Here is a 19203-nt window from a genome sequence, read left to right on the forward strand (position 1 = left end):
CTGTCTAAGATACGTGACTGACATAACTGGATAGGATCTGCTCTCTTTGGTGGAATTGGGGGGGGGGGTAATTTTGAAAATTGAGGTATTTGTAACTTACGAAAGGGTGACCAGATCTTAATGAAATTTGATATTTAGAAGGATCTTGTGCTTTAAAGTTCTAATTTCAAATTCCGACCAGATCCTGTGACATTCGGGGGGTTGGAGGGGGGAACCGGAATCCTTGGAAAACATGAAGATTGGAGTATTTATATCTTACGAATAGATGATCGGATCGTAATGAAATTTGATTTTTAGAAGGAATTCATGTCTCAGAGCTCTTATTTCAAATCCCGACCGGATCTTTTGACATTGTGGGGATTTGGAGGGGGAAATCTTGGAAAAACACTTGGAGTCTAGGAATCTGGATGAAGCTTGGTGGATAGAATAAACAAATGTCCTTGATACGTGGTTGACAGAATCGTACTGGATTTGTTCTCTTTGGGGGAGTTGGGGGGAGGGGTTCAGTGATTTGGCGAGTTCGGTGCTTCTGGACGTGCTAGGGCGATGAAAATTGGTAGGCGTGTCAGGGAGCTGCACAATTTGACTTGATAAAGTCTTTTCCCAGATTCGATCATGTGGGGGGCAAAAGGGAGAGGAAAAATTAGAAAAAATTAGGTATTTATAACTTACGAGTGGGTGATCGGATCTTAATGAATTTTGATATTTAGAAGGACTTTGTGACTCAGAGCTCTTATTTTAAATCTTGACCGGCATTAAGCCTCTTATTTTCCTTTTTAAATCAATCTATTGATTCATAGAATTTTGTTAGAGCTCATACCATATGATCTCTTGGCTCTTAGCTCTTCTCGCCTCGTCACAAGTGCCATATGAGCTCTTAGCTCTTGTTCTTTTTTTTTGTGTTCTTTCTGACTATATTACTAATGAAAACAAATTGTAATTTACTGACATGTATGCAATTAACTTTTGTACACATTTTTCTTTATTAATCTTTAATCATAAAATTTTGAAACAATGCAAAGATTAATAGTCAAATATTGTGTTGGAACAATTTTAACAGCAATAATGTGACTGCATAAAGTCATAAATGTCATAAATATATTTTTTTTTTAAATCTAATCTATTAGAAATTGGGAATAATTCTGAATCATGACATAGTATTAAAATGTGGAAAAATTTGGGAATATCCTATTACTAATAATTACTAGCTAATACATAGAAAATTTGTTGCTCTATTATATATATATATATTGTTTTTTTAGCTATTATTATATACACTGAAAATGGACAGACGAAGCTATAGCAGTAGTCGAGGAAGACCATCCAGTCATTATTCACAGAGTAGTAGGCCAGGCTCTTCATCATATCCCAGCTCTCACTCAAGATATGAAAGTTCAAGAGATTATCGGGACTCGACCTACTCTCCAAGAGGCTCCCACCATGCTTCATCTAGTAAGACTTGTTTATATATTTATGTAAGGTACTGAAATTCAATCACATGAATCTGGGATAATAGTGAAATTTGACTGTTGAATCTGACCTCTATTCATAGTTTCATACTTTATGAATGATTGTCCAATTGCTATCCAAGCTTCTTCTTAAGGTTTATTTGTTTGTTTTGTTGTTTCTTTAAGGTGGCTTATGTAAGCACTAATCACTTATTTTGGTTTGTATCCTTTGAGAGTCAAATTGGGCCACTGGCTCCTACAACCTCCCTGTCTCTCCCACCTCCAACTTCTTTGCAGAAGAGAAGGCGATTTGCACCTTGTTTCTGTATTGGAATCAGGCATGGTCTTCTAATCTGTATCACTGGAGATCAAAGGGGTAATGTTGCCTCTCTAACCCCTCTCCCTCCTGCCCTATCCCTACAGTTTTTGTTTTTGCAGAAAGGTAAGCATGTTTCATCTTGTCTAAAGTGGAATTGTGCAAAAACTGTCAGTCTGTTCTATTGGAGATATATAGTGACTAGTGAGTCTATTCCTCCTCCAACTTTTCGGCTGAAAGGTATGCATTTTGTACCACCAGAGCCATGTAGAGACTATTGATCTACAATAGTGGAGGATCAAAGTGGGCCAGTGATCTCTCCATCACCCCTCCCCTCACAATTGCAAATTTTTATGTAGAAAAATAGGTAGTTGGCAGCCTTTATGAACTATAGTTATACAAGGATTTACAATCAATATAATTAGATGCATAAATTGAAACTGTAGACTCTCCTTTCCATGCCGATTTTACTCTGGAAGGGTTGGTATGTGGTATCTTGTTTGAACTGGAATCACAAATATTTTTCAATTACTATGACTATATAACTAAAGTGGGCCAATAGTCTCTCTTAACACTTTCAATCCCTCCCACTAGCAAGATCTTGGAAGAAAATTAGGCACATGGCACCTTTTTAAGTCAAACTTTTCCTGTGATTTTCAATCTGCATGATCTGGGGCACAAAATGAGCCTATCATCCCTCCAACAACATCTTCTCCCTACCAACTCTTTAACAGAAAGATAGGTATTTTGAACCACATTTGAAGTGGAATTATACAATAATTTTAACCATTATGATTTGAGTTCCCTTAATAGAGCCTCTAAGGACTGAAGGCCCCTTCATTTAGTTTTACAATGGTTATAAATAACAAAGCAGCCCATTGACAAAGTTATATTTATTGAGAAACTGATTATGTGGCAATCATTTTGTGATGGAAAAGAAAAAATAAATATTTTCTTGCTTTCAAGTATGTCAGAAACAAATAATAATACTTCCAGAGCCAAAGATTGTCTAGCGTTTTGCTGATGTCGAGAAGCAAACCGATGCCTGATGCACCATTTTAGTTCTACCAAACCAGCGCAAATCTAGTTTAAGCTTCGTTCATTTATGTTCAAGTTCAACTATTTTTTTCTTGTTTTGAAAATATTTTACCTTATCGCCAAGATTGTGCATATGACCTTAGTAATCCTGCAGAAATACAAGTTCTTAAAGATGATGCACACGCACCAAAACAAATCTGTCCTGATCTTCCTGCAGTCTTGTGTGTCAGGAATTACAGGAACTTTGTGAAACTTTGAAGTTGTACTAGGAAAAGTCACAATCAAAGCATGTTTATTGTTTACCATTTCATTTTGATTTTATTATTTGATACTTGATATATGCATATGTAATGTGCTGTTGTTGCCTAGATTGGGGTAATAGTGGCTGACGATTTGATTGAAAGAATTTTGAAGTGGATCAAATCAAGATGGAATATTGTAACCTTATATTATAGTTTTGGAGAGAGCTTGCTCAACATGCCATGATTATTAAGTATGCTTTCTGTTATTTATGTTTTTAGGGAATAGAGAATAAAAAACAAATTAAATTAAAAATTAGTTGGTTCTTTGCGCCAAAAGACTTGCCTGGGTGGCAGCTCTGCTTACTGTGGGAACAATAAGTACTGTTAAAATTTTTAATGACGTCTTACAAATCCATTTAATGACTGAAATTTTGTTTTAGGCCTGAAATCAGACAGATACCATGGTTCATCATCAAATGCTTCTAGATATTCTTCTGAGGATAGATACCGTATTAGCTCTTCAGGGGTAATTCTATTTTTTACTTTTCTTAGCTAAGTCTGGTTTGTTGTAACTTAGTTGCTTGTACTCTTCTTTTTTTTCTTGTACTTGGGTGAACAAGGGCCAATAGGGTATCATTAATATTCTATTAAAATAAAGTAACTTCTTATGTACTTGAAGCACTTGTAGAGGAAAGAAGACATGTGATGTGTATTGGCTTTATATTCTAGGTTTGCTTTTAGAATTTATGGGCGTTTATTCCTTTTTTTTTCGATTAACAAAAGATCTATATACTTTAAACCAGAAAAATCTTATTAATACAGTTTTTTTCCTTTTCTTTTTTACTTCATTTGGTAATCTCTTGAAATTTAGTGCTAGTTATTCAGCTCTCTAAATATTTGGTAAGGGAGATATGATCCAAAACTAACTTCTGTCCCCTGCCAAAAACAGAAGATTGAAACATGCTTATTTTGTTCAATGTTAGTATTGTGCTATCTATAACGTTTTTATACACAACTAAACAACTTTTCCATTTATTTGTTATTGTTATAAGTCTTGTTATCAGTGCAATTCAAAGACTACAGAGAATTTCTGAAACTGGAAACTTGAGTTGGTCCCCAAAGGGAAAAATCTCAAATGCCATAGAGCAGTTACCGTTAATGTTTGAAATTCATGAATGTTGACATCTGCCTGTGAATGTCCAAAATACTTTATTTTTCTTGGATTTAGTCGATGTTGCCTGTCAACTTTTTCAATTTGATGAAAGGTTTGATCATGACAGGTTAAGTTAGATTAGGTTCGTTTAGTTTAGGTTTTTAACCCATTTCTGATATTTATAACCAAACTTAACCCAAACTAACATAATCTATCCTAACTTCAACTTTTAACATCATAGCTTACATAAGACTGAAAAAGCTGACTTGCAAAGCTAATTGAATTCAAGCAAAAAAAAAAGGGAATTTTGGACATGCACTGGTTAATGTCAACATTAACCAGATTTAAGACATTTATGGTAACTGCTCAATGTGGCGTGTTAAGCCATCTGTTCTTTTAATGTTTAACTTTTGCAGTGTTGTTTGACTTGACTTGTGAAGATGAGGTTATAAAATCAGTTTTTTCACCATTGCTGTGGTATTGTAGATTCTTAATCTTTTAAAAAGCCTGTTTATCTTTAGGGGTTGGCATTGTCCTTACAAAGATAATCATAATTTTTTGTTTTGGGTGGGGGGTACCAATCATTATGTTTCAGCATTGCTTTTTTGTTAGGTTGAACTATATGTTTTACTGTGGGTGTTGCATGAACTTATTTTTTTATTTTTTTTTAGTATGCGTCATCCTCATCATCTAGTACTCGAATAGCAGATGACCGCAGCCGAGAATCCTCTTCTTACAAAAGCCGTTATCCTGAAGCGGTTTGTCTTATTGATTTATACTATTTATTCATTGATTTGGTATATTACTTACTAGCTATCCTTGGCAAAATTCTTGTGATATTTCTCTTTGATTCGTCTAGTTTAAAAACAATAAAGCCAAGGTCCTTAGGCTAAGGGGATTATGAAGGAGTATAATTTTGAGATCAGTTTTTTTTTTCTGGAAACAGATCACAACCTAAAAATAGATTACTTTGTTACAATAATATCCAAGAATAACGAATGTTCAGCATTGGGTCCTTACACAACGACTTTATGCACATCAAATATTAAAAAAAAAGAATTATTTTAAAAATTCACACTATAAGCAGCGGATTTTGAGGCATCAAATGACGCTTATCGGCTTTGTGGAAAGGTGCCGAAAAAGCAGCCAAAAGAAAAATTAACATTGAAATGATTAGAAGATGATAGCTATTTTCATGAATTATTGATTTACGTAAAAGAAATTTACGTAAAAGAAAAAAACTGAATATTTCCTGCTTCTATTCTGTTGAGCATTTCAATTACTTAATTTTTTTCTGTGATGCATACAGCAAAGTCATTGATACTCCCATGCAACTCCAAGGTTTGAAAAAATGAATCTAACAGTTTTGACGATTGACTTATTAGTGTGACAATTATATATTAATTGAAAAATATTTCATTGTATAGAGCCAGAATCTTGGGTTTTGTAGACCCCCTTGACGCGTTCCATATTTTTTTGTAGCAGTGGCTACAAATTAGTAAAGAGGCAATTACAGCCCGTTGTAACCGAGAGTTTTAAAAATGGATTTGAAGGATTAGTGATAGAACGTCAACATACCAAGATTTTTAGACAGTAAAGGATCTACCTTGTAAAAAAGTCACACAACGACAAAGTTTAATTTATAATCCTTTGCCTGGAAAGTAAGAAAAAAGAGAAATAGTCTCCAGATGGTGGATTTCTAATCTTGATTGTCTGAGTTGACTGCTTTAAATCTATTAGAAGATCGAAAGCCGGAACTAGAGAACAAGAATTTAAAAGAACAATGACAAGAGGTCAGGGCACTTTAGAAAAATTGTATAGATCAGGAATGACATTGATTATGCAATCAGTTTCAGCTTTGAGCTGAATCGAAGCTACGAGCAAGCATACAGTGACAAAGTTCCATTGCTCATTTTACCCGGCAGTACATTAAATAAAAGCTATTGGGCTAATTTTGACGTGTAAAGTTCAGAAGAGGTTGATTGCAGTTAATGAACGGACATAGACTAATAAATATACACTTGGTATTATTTGTTGACAGAGCTCAAAAGAATTCCTCAAAAATTAGTAAATTCTTAGGTAAAAGATACTGAAATTGAACAAGAGAGAACTGCTGGTTAGGAAAAGAACAACATAATCAATTAGATAGATACAGTAAAATAAAAGTAGAATGTGTTTTATACATGTTTTTTTTTAATTTTTTAAACTTGTTTGCTGTAATTCAGTTACATTCATACTGAAGCAATACTACAAATTTGAAACGGCTATTCGGCCCAAGAAGCTTAGCTTGTTGTGGGCCACACAATACAATGAAAAATACTGAAAGAACGATAAACAATACGCTAAATCACATAACACATGGAAAATATAGATAGAGGAGAATATAAACTAGAATACAAAAAAAAGAGGGAGAAAATTTACATGACTAAAACTACGTAAAGACCCACCGAGAAACGGCCTTCGTAGAGAGAGATAGAAGGACATCGAAGGGAATAGAGTACTATAGTAAAATAAATTGATAAACATGAAACCTCTAAGCTGCTGTTGATGATCGTTTAGGTAAAATAAACCTGCAGAAAGAACAACGTAAAGAAGAAGAGTACCTATCTGAGCCTGTCTGTGTGAAAACTGATGCACAGATGGTGGAAGTGTACCTAGAAAAGCTGAATGCGCTAAATAAAGATAACTTTAACCTACAATACAATCCAGCAGAGCTATTCCAGTATGATTATAAAGATCAGAGAAAGGCTAAAGCCGAGGGAGACGAAAAGGAGCCCTCACTGCCTTATTTTGGACTCTTCGGAGTGAGCACAAGATATTTATTAGTAATAGCCCAGACAGAGCAGCAATAAAAAAGGTAAGGAAAAAGGATAACATAACAAAGATAAATTATAACATCTTGGGGAAGATATGAGTTAATCTGGTGCAAGAATGAAGACTGGCGGAGGATGAGGGAACGGGTGTGAGCTATATGGGGTTTGAAATAATATATATATATATATATATATATATATATATATATATATATATATATATATATATATATATATATATATATATATATATATATATATATATATATATATATATATATATATATATATATGCGTTCTTTATGCAGTAGTTTATGTATTACGCCTTACGAGGAACGGTTAAATCGTAAATGGGAACAAATTAAATCATCTAGATGAAATAAACAGTAGAGTTTCTGTCTTATCCGTGAACAACCTTTCATTTGGCTTGATAAGATGGTTCATTATGAATTTAAAATTTTCAAAGAAAAAAAAAATTTTTTTTTGAGGCAGTAATGTCGAGTATAGGTTTCCTTGGACTTCGAAAATGCACTAGTACTCATCTACTAATAAGAGGAAGGCCAAAGGCAGGAGCACTTTTCGGATTTGTAAAATCCAGCTCATGTTTTGACAACAGAGAAAACTTTCTAACATTCCTGGAAATGACAGTATGTGATTGGTTCTTTAATTATTAGCGTAAACTGTTTCTTTCTTTTTCTTATTCTGATTTTTCAGTGTGCATTGTCTTAAAATTTATATCAATTACCTAGGTTTATGATTCCCGGAGCTATGACCGTCATCCTCCAGAAAGAAGTGCGTCAGGTTACAAGCGCCCATATCCGCCCCATGATGATTCACGCTCAGGCTCTTTTGCACCACGACCTGAGTCACGAGGCTATAGATATGAAGAGCGCCCACCGAGACCAAGTCCAATAAGGGTGGCATATGAGCCCCCTTTGTCCTCTGCTAGACCAACCTTTAAGACCCCGAGAAGAATTTATCGTGGCTCAAGTTTACGTGTAAGGGGGGGCATGCGATCATCTTTTCGACCAAGAATATCTACTTATAGAACAAGTGAAACAATAAGACCCAGGCGGGGTGTTGGAAGAGGAAGAGTTATCAAGAGAGCTCATATAATTAGACGTCAAAGGTAATCAAAACGATGAATATTTATTCAATTTCGTTTGTAAGAATGTTTGTTTCATTCGAAAATGTTCTTTAGTTTCGAACTATGGACCAAGAGCCGGTATGCCATTGTTTGTCTTCTGAATCAAGCTGCTAAGGGACTTTAGAGCATATTTCCTTGGTCACGTTGTTCAGAAGGGGAAAGTCTCGGGATTATCTATGAAGTGATGTAAAGACCGCTGAAGCATATATTAATTTGATTCCAATTCTCCATAAGTGCCCAAGAACATGACTATGAGATAACCATTGATTATGGAATTAGAAAAAAAAATTGATTGCGTTTTTCGAAAATCAGAAAAAGAAAGGCAATAAATTGAGCGGTTGGGTACCTTGTTCATATCTTGAGCCAAAAATAACTACTTATTCTGCTTTACCTTCTTTTGTTATTGCTATTATTCAGAAAAATGTATTGACTGACCGGGCTAATATCGATTTATGCAAAGATTTACTTAAAAATCGATACAGAGAACAAAGCCAATTAGAGACATATGCATTATCTAAAAATGATAAGTATATGCATATGAGGATACTACTAACCAACGTACTTTCGTCATGATATCAAACAGGCGAGATTAGTCAAAAAATTTGAGATTTTCCATAGGATTTTAAATTTACTTAATATTAAAATTTAGTTTTAAAGTTAACTTTTGAGGATATGCACCGTCATCTCTTTATATGTCTGTGAAGAGAATGTGGAATACCTGCTGCGAAGAAGTGTCTAGAGTCTGCACAGTATCTTTTTGCGTACATCCTAATATTGTTCCTGTCGAAAATTCACCAAGTTTGATTAAATGCAACATTCTTTTGATTTTGTTAATCATTTATGAACCAAGAGACACGTTTATGTCCAAAGAATATGAGATGGTGGCAGTGCAAACTGTGACGATGCAGCAATCGCAGCTAAATAGATACTAAGCTCTGTTTCTTCTTCTATATGTTGCAAAGCAAAAGACATAGACATAGGAAATATTTGTTTATGTATACAGAAAGTCTTTAAGTTGTATTAACACATTGGGCCTTATTGCACAGAGCTTTGATATTGATCACCCATTCAATAAATAGCGATAGAATGTACATGGATCTAGTACATTGTGACAGCTTATCTTGAGGACTTTGATTTAGTTTTAGGAAGCTGATATCCTCATCCGCTTTTAAAGAATACAAATAAATTTAATGCGATAAAAAATAAAGATACGTTTTATAATTCGCAAATGGAGACCGGAAGGTGTGCATCGAGTCGCAAAACATGAGTGGAGAAGAATTACATATAGAAATAAGTAAGGTGGTATGTTGTGAGCAACTTTTTTTCTCCTTTTACTCCTTTTCCTATTTTTAATTTAGCTTTTGATAATAATAGGGAAGAGGCCTTAGCTGAGGCAGAAAAGGCTGTCAAAGAAATAACTGAGGAAGGTGACGAAGAAACCTCGGTTAAACGAAGAAAAAGGAACGAGTCGGAGTCGAGTGCAGTTCAAGTGAAAGAGGAGATCAAAGATGAAGTGGGGGTACGTGCTCATTTTTTTATAATTTATTTTTTTACTGGTATTCTGCCAAATATAAATGTAACAGAATATACAGCAGTTATGCCACTGTAACTGCCGTTTAGATTTATTCAGACTTGTATTAGACTGCATAATTTTATGCTCTTGTTATTAAAAAGGTATGTATGCCGATCTATCATGTATAGACGCTTGAACATTCTGTTCTCAATGGACCAGGGGCTAGAAACTAGAAAAACACATTCTGGCTGCAATTTTACGCGTTTGTCTGAGAGATCGCGTTTTTTTTTACCATTGTAAAGAAAAGAAACTCCACTTTGCCCCCGCGTTCATATATATATATATAATATATATATATATATATATATATATATATATATATATATATATATATATATATATATATATATATATATATATATATATATATATATATATATATATATATATATATATATATATATATATATATATATATATATATATATATATATATATATATATATATATATGCTTCTTTATATGGATTCTCTTTGTCGCTTGTCTTCTACCTGCAGACGTGAGACACTTCTTTTTGTCTTGATGGCAGCACAGGTTCGTTACGACCGTCCTGTAAAAAATATGAATTCTTCCTTAAAGTCCCTACCTATTTAGATCGTTCTTGTGACCTGAAATGTCAATGATGTAATATATATTGTAATTATTAATCGTTTAATTAACTTAAAAAACAGGAGCCAAGAGCTCATATGGCACTCGTGACGAGGTCTGAAGAGCCAAGAGATTCTTCCCACTAAGTTTCATTACGATTTCTCCACTCTAAGCGTTTTCCAAGATTTCTGTTTTCCCCCTCCCATCTCCCCCCAATGTCACAGGATCCGGTCGAAATTTAAAATAAGAGCTCTGAGACACGAGACCTTCTAAATATCAAATTTCATCAAGATCCGATAACCTGTTCGTAAGTTAAAAATATCTCATTTTTTCTAATTTTTCCAAATTAACCTTCCTTCCACTCCCCCCAGATGGTCAAATCGGGGAAGCAACTATTTCTGATTTAATCTGGTCGGGTCCCTGATGCGCCTGCCAACTTTCAGAGATCGCTATGTTGATCACGTATCTAGTTTCGGATCTTCTTCATGTAAAAATGGGGCCGGTCCGACATTCAAACCTGAGAACTCTCGTACCCTAAGTGAGAATCACACCCCAAGACCACAAGCCATACTTAAGAAGAACAATCATTCGTTTAATCGACAAATAAAATTCTTCTCATCTGTCTTGCTCGCCCCCCCCCCCCAGATGGTCGAATAAAGGAAGAGAATATTTCTAATCTAATCTAGTCTGACCCCTGATACGCCTGCCAACTTTCATCGTCCTAGCTTATCTGGAAGTGCCCAAACTAGTAAATTCCCCCCCAACTCCCCCAAAGAGAGCGGATCCGGTCCGGTTATGTCAATAACGTATCTAGGACATGTGCTTATTTTTTCCACCAGTTTCATCCCGATCTCTACTCTCTAAATGTTTTCCAAGATTTCTGGTTTCCACCTCCAACTTCCCCCAATGTCACCGGGTCCGGTCGGGATTTAAAATAAGAGCTCTCAGACATGAGGTCCTTCTAAATATTAAACTTCATTAAGATCCAATCACCCGTTCGTAAGTTAAAAATACCTCATTTGTCTAATGTTTCTGAATTATCGAATTAGTTGCCCCCCCCCCCCCACTCTCCAAAAGAGAGTGGATCCGGCCCGGTTATTTCAATAGCGTACCTAGGACATGTGCTTATTTTTCTTACCAAGTTTCATCCCAATCTCTCCACTCTGTGTTTTCCAAGATTTCCGGTCCCCCACTCAACTCCTCCCAATGACAATAGATCCGGTCGGGATTTAAAATAAGAGGTTTGAGTTTACGAGTCCTTCTAGATATCAAATTCTATTAAGATCCGGTCACTCGTTCGTAAGTTAAAATACCTCATTTTTCTAATTTTTCTGAATTACCCCTCCCCCCAATACTTTCAAAGAGAGCTGATCCGTTCCTGTTATGTCAATCACGTATCTAGGACTTGTGCTTATTTTTGCCTCCAAGTTTTATCCCGATCTCTCAAATCTAAGTGTTTTCCAACATTTCAGGTTTCCCCCTCCAACTCCCCCCAAAGTCACCGGATCCGATCGGGATTTAAAATAAGAGTTGTGAGACACGATATACTTCTAAATATAAAATTTCATTAAGATCCGATCACCCGTTCGTAAGTTAAAAATACCTCATTTTTCTAATTTTTCCGGATTAACCGTACCTCCACTCCCCCGTCCCCAGATGGTCGAATCGGGGAAAGGACTATTTCTAATTTTATCTGGTTTGGTCCCTGATACGCCTGCCGAATTTCATCGTCCTAGCTTATCTGGATCTACCCAAATTAGCAAAACCGAGACCGACAGACCAACAGAATTTGCGATCGCTATATGTCACTTGGTAAATACCAAGTGCCATAAAAGAAATATCACTCTAACAATAAGACGTTTCGTTGGTAGTTGTCAGGGTATCCTTCCACACTTTGTTATATTTTCTTCGTTCATTTTCAGGTGGTAGCAGAACTTTTAAGCTACGTTGTCTTTTCACACGAGAAAAAGCAACATGTAACACCATGTTTAAAAACTGAAGTACTAAGGTCGACGCCAACAAATTCAAAAGTTTGCCCTTACGACTTATGTTTAATCATGGCAAATACGGGTTCAAGTGGAAATTGATGTCGTTGAACAGTCCATCCAAGTTGACCTTTACTAAAGTCCACCTTAACTCAGGATATGTGAACTTCTTTTCCTGATTTTCCCCAGTAATTACATTCGCCTTAATTATGTTGTTACACAATTCAGTCCCATCACACATCCCTTCTGAAACATCCAAGTTCCGCAAAAGCATAACTATCGTATTTTTCTGTATTTTTAAGTCATGCGCTGGTAATCTGCTGTTTCAATTGAATTGAGGAGTTCTAGAATAAATTAATTTCCTCCTTTTTCTTCATCTTATACAGAATCGTAACTTGTGTACGATTTGTATTCACCTGGAAGGCGATCGACGATTTAAATGGAAAATTTGCTTAGACAAACATCCTCCAAATACTTTTTTAATTGAATTGCCCCTGTGAATTATGTCATACGGTAATTCGAATTTCATTAAGTTCATTTTCAGGAAGATTTCCATTTCTCAGTTCAAGGATGTAATTTGCAAATGCTTCCTGTTCAGGATCGACCCGCATATTTTTCTCGATGGAAACATGTTTGAAATTCTTCCAAAGATAGCCTTTTTTGTTGATAAATCAAGTGTTTCACTGCGGTTGCTTCGGGGTTGAACTAGTAAACACTGTCAGAAATCACCTCCAACAACTAAATTTTCCTACCAAATGACAAGTTTAGATTTGCAATGGACCGCAACATGGATCCAGATCTTGTAAGCCATACTTGGGAAGCATAGGTGCTTCGTCAAGTAGGAAAACATCTACTTGAGTCAATTCTAAAGTTCTGCTTGAACCAGGTCTTCTACAGGAAACGGAATCTGAGGAATGTGGAAATTTCAAGCCGAAGGTCTTGTGTGTTATTAGTCCAAATGACAATAAAGTTGCTGCTATTTCTGTATAAGTCATACATTGTACTTCATAATTTTTTCCATACAGAATGCGGTACAAGGTCTTTTAAACAAATGTTTTACCGGTACCGCCTGGTCCGTCTATAGAAAAACATTTTTTCCCAACATAAATAGGATCATTGACAGCATGTAAAATATTGTCTACAACTTCAAGCTGTTTTCCTTGCATACTCCGATACATACTATCTCGAGTAACAGCTGACTCACTAGAATTTAGAAATTCTAAGTTTTGGTAATTTTCGTTGGTGTCAATGTTGTCCATGCCATATCGTTGCACCCGAACACTAAAAGTTCGACCTTCTATTGCCATCGCATTTAACTTGGATGTAACAATGCGATATACACGCTTTACTGTAATAAATATCCTCTGCCAACTGATTGTTGAATCTTTCCCAGAGAGCTCTTGGATCTGTAGGATTGCCAAAAACAAGAATCTGTGTGAAGTGTGTTCGCATTATAGAGGGCATTTTGGACAGTGGTGATTCTTCCAGGGCGTCGAACCGCAGTTTATCGTCGAATTCAAGGCCATGATCCAGGTCAGCTTTTTTATATGTGGAATAAACAGTGTTATCAACTGTTGTAAAATTTTTAAAACTTGTTGCATTCTTCACATGATACAAAAATACACGCGAATAGAAGCAATCAGGATATGCCGCAAAATTTACGTTGTGGATTCGTCCAATGTCACGCAATCGACGGATTCTTTGTTCCAATGTACTGGTATTTCCATTCCATCTAGTGTTCAGGCATTTTCCAATAATAGAGAAATTCTGAGTTTTTCACTTGTTTTAACGTATTGTTGTGTCGACAATACGCTTCCAACATTGAGTCTTGTTGTCAAATATCTACCAAATCTTCTTGGGCTTGGCTGATATTTTGCATTAGGTAATTTCCAGGCAAATGAATATTTAAACTTTGAACGGCATGACTCTTTTTTTGGATATCGTAACTAAATAATCGCCTGCAGGCTTTAGTTGGTGTAATGCAGTGTCCTTCCATATAGGTTTCTGCTGTATTGCTAACCATGCACTATTTATTTTCGACATTCTTTATTGAAACACAATCATGTCCCTTGTATATGTATTTATATAGATACTTTACCGTACATATATTTCCAACATTCGACATTTATTTCACGTTCAAATTTTTTAAACATATAAGGATTATATTTGGCGACATGACGATTATCACGAGTAATTCGGTGATTATTGGAATCTTTCATAATTTCATTTCGTTTTGAGTTTCAATGTTACTCCTTACTTTCAGTTAAAAAACTTGTTTTTTAAAATTTAATTTCTGATCGCTGTTTAAATAATGCCTGTAAAACTGGCTTACTCTCCATGAAATATACCTTCTCTTCTCTTACGGGAAACTCCTCTGTGGAAATTTTATCCAACTTAAATTGTAGCAATCCCCTCCCGCCTCCCCTGTAAAATTTCTTGTGAACTATTCAACCCGAAAAGCTCCCCATTGCATACTTTCATTATAAAAAGACTTTGATTTCTAATCTGTTTCTCGATCACTCTGGAAATACGCCCTTCCGTGAAAATTTTTTCCCGAAATCAAAACATGCAGAAAATAGCCCCCAGATGATTCCCCCCGGAACATCTCTTCGTGCAAAATAGAATTGGCAAAGAGAATGTAAGACAATTAAAAATAATTTTGTATAGGAATTATGTCAAATACCTTCAGTGTAAAACCCAGAAATTTTCCTTTCCAAAGAACATTCTCCCTATGGAACCCCCCTCCCTTGAAAAAATGTCTATAGTTTCCAATAACAGATACTGTACGTAAACAATGGGAAAAATTACATGCCTCTCCACGGACTACCTCCAAAGACATAATTATGTGATCATTGAACTATTTTGAACAAAATGGCTATCTCAAAATGTTGTTCTAGTATCGTTGGGGGAAAAGGGGTGTGGAAGGTAGGCCAGATCCCTCCAATCTTTTCTGTCTCGTAAAAAACGATCTTCCCCGAAAAAAAAAAATAAACACGTATCCGTGATCTTACTTCTGGCAAAAATAGCAAAATTTCACATTCTTGTATATCGGAGCTTGAAACTTCTCTGGTAAGGTGAATCTAAAGGTTTGATTTTCATTAAGATCACTGGATATTTTAGAAGTTTTCCCCCTTTTCCAAAAACGGTCAAATTTGGAATTAGCATAATAAGCTGATTCTTTTGATTATCTATTGATATTAAAATTCCGTTTTTTAGAGTTTCGGTTACTATTGAGCTGAGTCGCTCCTTAATTACAGTTCGCAACCACATACTGTTTGATTACCTATTGTAAGACCTCTATTTTTCCGGCTCCTTGCTTGATCAGCTCAATGGATAACAGGTGCGTGTGCAGCCAGGTATTTTGTATATTTCCTTATAATAATTTCTAATTTTTTTTTTGTCATTAGGACAAAACTACCGAAGAAAAAACCACGCCGGTATCGCCTACTAAATCCTCTGGGACTGTCGTGAAAGTTACTGGCACACGCTCAGGCTCCCAAACATATATCAAGCTTATCTGTCCTCACTGCTCCTATCGCTGCGTGACATTTAAGGTATGTTTTTATTATTATTATTATTCTGAAGCTAACTGGTATAAAGACATGTCTTGGCGATTAGCGCAAAGTTTTGACGATTAATCAATTACCATATCTATATATTGTTACCCCGTGCAATCGACAAGGCCATTTTTTTAAACAACTATCCTTATCAATCAAAGGCGGTAGAAAATATAGTGAGTGAAACGGAATCGATTGTTGTAAAAATTTGTTCTCGTTCTGGTTTTCAGTATTACAATTTACTTGCATTTGAAAACCTTACTTTGTTGACTAACTGCTTGTGTTTGATATTGGTCCAGTTTTGTTGTGCACTCATTTTATTCCGTGTGGATGGACTGCCTTATGTAAAGCTAGAATTCTCGAATTTTACAAGTTGTATTCTTGCACGTTGACAAGTTGAAGATTCCACAAAATTTTTTTCCTATCGTTGAATTGCCCCAATTCGGGGTACTTAGTAAAGAGTGGAGTCTCTTCCAGACACTTATTTCCCCGGCAACTTTGTATAAAAGGGGCATAGAAACCTAGGAGAGAGATCATTCAATTGGAAATTGAAAGTTTATTTTTATTTTCTGAGGGTCAAAAGTGATCGGGTTAATGTAAGATGCATTCAATCAAAAAAAAAAATTTTTTTTTGGCAGTGATTAGAGACCTGGAACCGTTCCAGGATCAATTAAACATTGACATGGAAAAAACAAGATAAGTCTTTCATTTGTTTGTTATAAACAGTTAAGTACGCATATATTTTGAAAAGAAAAAATGTAAATATTGCTAAATCCAAAAAGTTGTAAAAACACGAGTTGTCACGGGAACAAATATAGGAGCCTGAAATAATAATCGTGTTTCGGAATAATTAAGCATAAGAATGGTATTGCTTGTAATTCACAATAAGTTCTCCTGTACCAAGTTTGGTCTGATCTGGGAGCATCTGAACTACGATGCGAGAGTATAGTTGATATTAGGAAAAGAAACCGTATGATTCTCATTAGTCTTAGTGCTACAGAAAAAGCTTTTAGTTTTATTTATGTAAACTAAAAACAAGAAGGCTTGAGAAATTTTTTTTTTCAAATTCCATCTTTCTCTAAAAATCCTTAATTAATATAAATTTGCTAATTTGAGCTTTCTCCAGTCCTGAGGACGACTGAAAAATCCGCTGTTAAATATTGTCTATTCCCTGAAACTATTCTATTACGATTCAGTTGGAGGCTATTCATAACCGCTATTTTGAATCGTGTGGACTTCTGGACTGGTGACTTGTATGTTAATAATATGGTTTAATAACCTTCCTTTTCGAAGAATTCTTTCATCTCTCTCCTTTTTTAGGACTACGCTAATCATTTGAACTTGAGCCGACATGTGAACGCTTTGCACAATGTTACGATGCGTATGAAGCTCTATCTTCAAAAGCTTCGAGAGAGACAGCGTCGTGACCAGGCTGAAATCGACAAGAAAGAGGAAAATCAAAATGAAGAAGACTCAAATTTCTGTCTTCCCTGCAAACTCTACTACAAAAACGATAAAAATTCCCACGAAGAGTCTAAAATACATAAGGTAGCGTTGTTGGGTCAATTTCGAACATTCTTGAATTGTTTTTGTATTCTTGCTTTTTGTTGTCTTCTTACGATTGGGAATTTGTTTCTATTTGAAAGTGAAATGATTTCCCAGTTGTTGTCATAAAAAAATGTTGCATAGTTAGCTAAATTGTGATGAAGATTTTGGTTATTTGTTTGAACTTAGAAACCAAAAATGTGTTGAACAGTCTTAAAGTACTGTAAACATCAAATAAATCTTTTTGATCTATTGATAACTAAAAACCGTGATTTTTGGGGGGAGAAAAGAGTTGTTTTATAATTATGAAGTTTTTAGTGCAGAACCAGATTTTTGTCATTGTTGCCACGTGGAAACGCGGAAATAATTAAACAAAACTGATCATTTAAACTTGACAATTTTTTTTCATAAAAATTCAAACCCTAACAATCTGTTGGTTCTTGAATATACCTTTTAAGGCGTGCGGTGTAATATTTTTACCGTATTTTTGCTGATTTTTGGCCATCGTCCCTTTTTCTTTAATTTGGACCCGCTACTAATCAAAAACCGTTTACTGCATATGGGAATCTTTTTCTTTAAAAAATATATACCCTCTTCGTTCTTTAAGCTACAGAGCTCACATTTTAAATAGCTGTCACTCCGAGAATCGGTTAATTTTGACACTTAGATCTCCATCTGCTTACTGAGCTCTTTTCTTTTTTCAAGAAGATATATTTTTTTTATTAAGATCCTTCTTTCGTTAAAGACAACAGATAAAACTTGTAGTAGTTAGGGTGAATCAAAGGTCATGTGAAAGAACCAGGTCTTGAATTAGCTCAAACTCTTGTCAAATAAATTCGAAATAGAATATGGTGATTGTGAATACGCAGCTATCTTAAGACCTTCGGCGTAAATAGCTAACCTTTTCTTTCCTTTGATGATGGTACTCTGATCTAGAATTCCTTAATCATCATCGTTTAAGGTTTGAACATCAAGAGAGAAGGAATCAACGAACAGTAACTTTTAAAATCATGATTTTTGGTAATTTTGCTTTATGACATCTTGTGGCAAGGATCATAATTGGTGTGTTTTGACACCAGTGACGTCTATGTTCGCCAGACTTCTATCCTCTGAGCAATCGGTTTTGTTTCTTCACTAACATTTAGACGCAGTAGATTCCAATTTCTCGAAACCTTCTCAAATGTTATTTTAGAGGAATGATTTGTTCTGCAAGAAAAATGATCACATGTTCCTTAAAGATGCTCTTAAAACCAGCTGTCTTCGCTTAAGATTAAATTTATTCAGTATTTCTTTACACCCTCCCCCCCGTTTTGTGCTAGCTGAGCAATTCCTGCTTCTAAGCTATTCTTCGCAGTGAAAACGAATGTTTTTTTTTTGCCATACATCCATTTCAGAAACTAACAATAGACACATCAACCGACAATGTTGTGAAAACATCATTGCCAAAGATGCTCATAGTTTTCCAGCCGATGCTTGTTCCAGCGTTGGTATTGTAAAATCTAATGGTTCCGATTTTTTCCTGGAAAATTGGCGATGGAGAAGGGACTGAGTAGCTGTTCCGAACAGAAATGCCAAATCGTTGGAAAGAACAGTGAGCAGGGCTTGAGCCTGGCTTGTTTTTAAAGCTGTTCAGGATTTAACTTGTTTTGCACAGAATAAGTTGTTTTATCTTTGAATTGGGAACATAACCTGTTTTTGCATATTCCACTCCTTGCTCTTTTGTTTTTTCAGATAAATGACCTGTTTTCATTTCCGTAAATACATTTACTTAGATTTGCCTATAGTATAATTTTCAATT

At 35.3% G+C, this 19203-nt stretch overlaps 1 protein-coding gene across 1 annotated transcript in view; it reads left to right on the plus strand.

The window, feature by feature from the left end:
* Window positions 1-19203, plus strand: part of LOC136029012 (uncharacterized) — a 48658-nt gene that overhangs the window by 12086 nt on the left and 17369 nt on the right. Inside the window, exons 2-8 of the mRNA XM_065707068.1 lie at window positions 1263-1452; window positions 3485-3570; window positions 4869-4955; window positions 7760-8139; window positions 9532-9676; window positions 15711-15857; window positions 17181-17408. Coding sequence (XP_065563140.1) covers window positions 1284-1452; window positions 3485-3570; window positions 4869-4955; window positions 7760-8139; window positions 9532-9676; window positions 15711-15857; window positions 17181-17408 — 1242 coding nt within the window. The 5' untranslated portion in view covers window positions 1263-1283. The remainder of the gene's footprint in view (window positions 1-1262; window positions 1453-3484; window positions 3571-4868; window positions 4956-7759; window positions 8140-9531; window positions 9677-15710; window positions 15858-17180; window positions 17409-19203) is intronic.

This window comes from Artemia franciscana, chromosome 1 (assembly GCF_032884065.1).
Source record: "Artemia franciscana chromosome 1, ASM3288406v1, whole genome shotgun sequence".
NCBI classification, from domain to species: Eukaryota; Metazoa; Arthropoda; class Branchiopoda; order Anostraca; family Artemiidae; genus Artemia; species Artemia franciscana.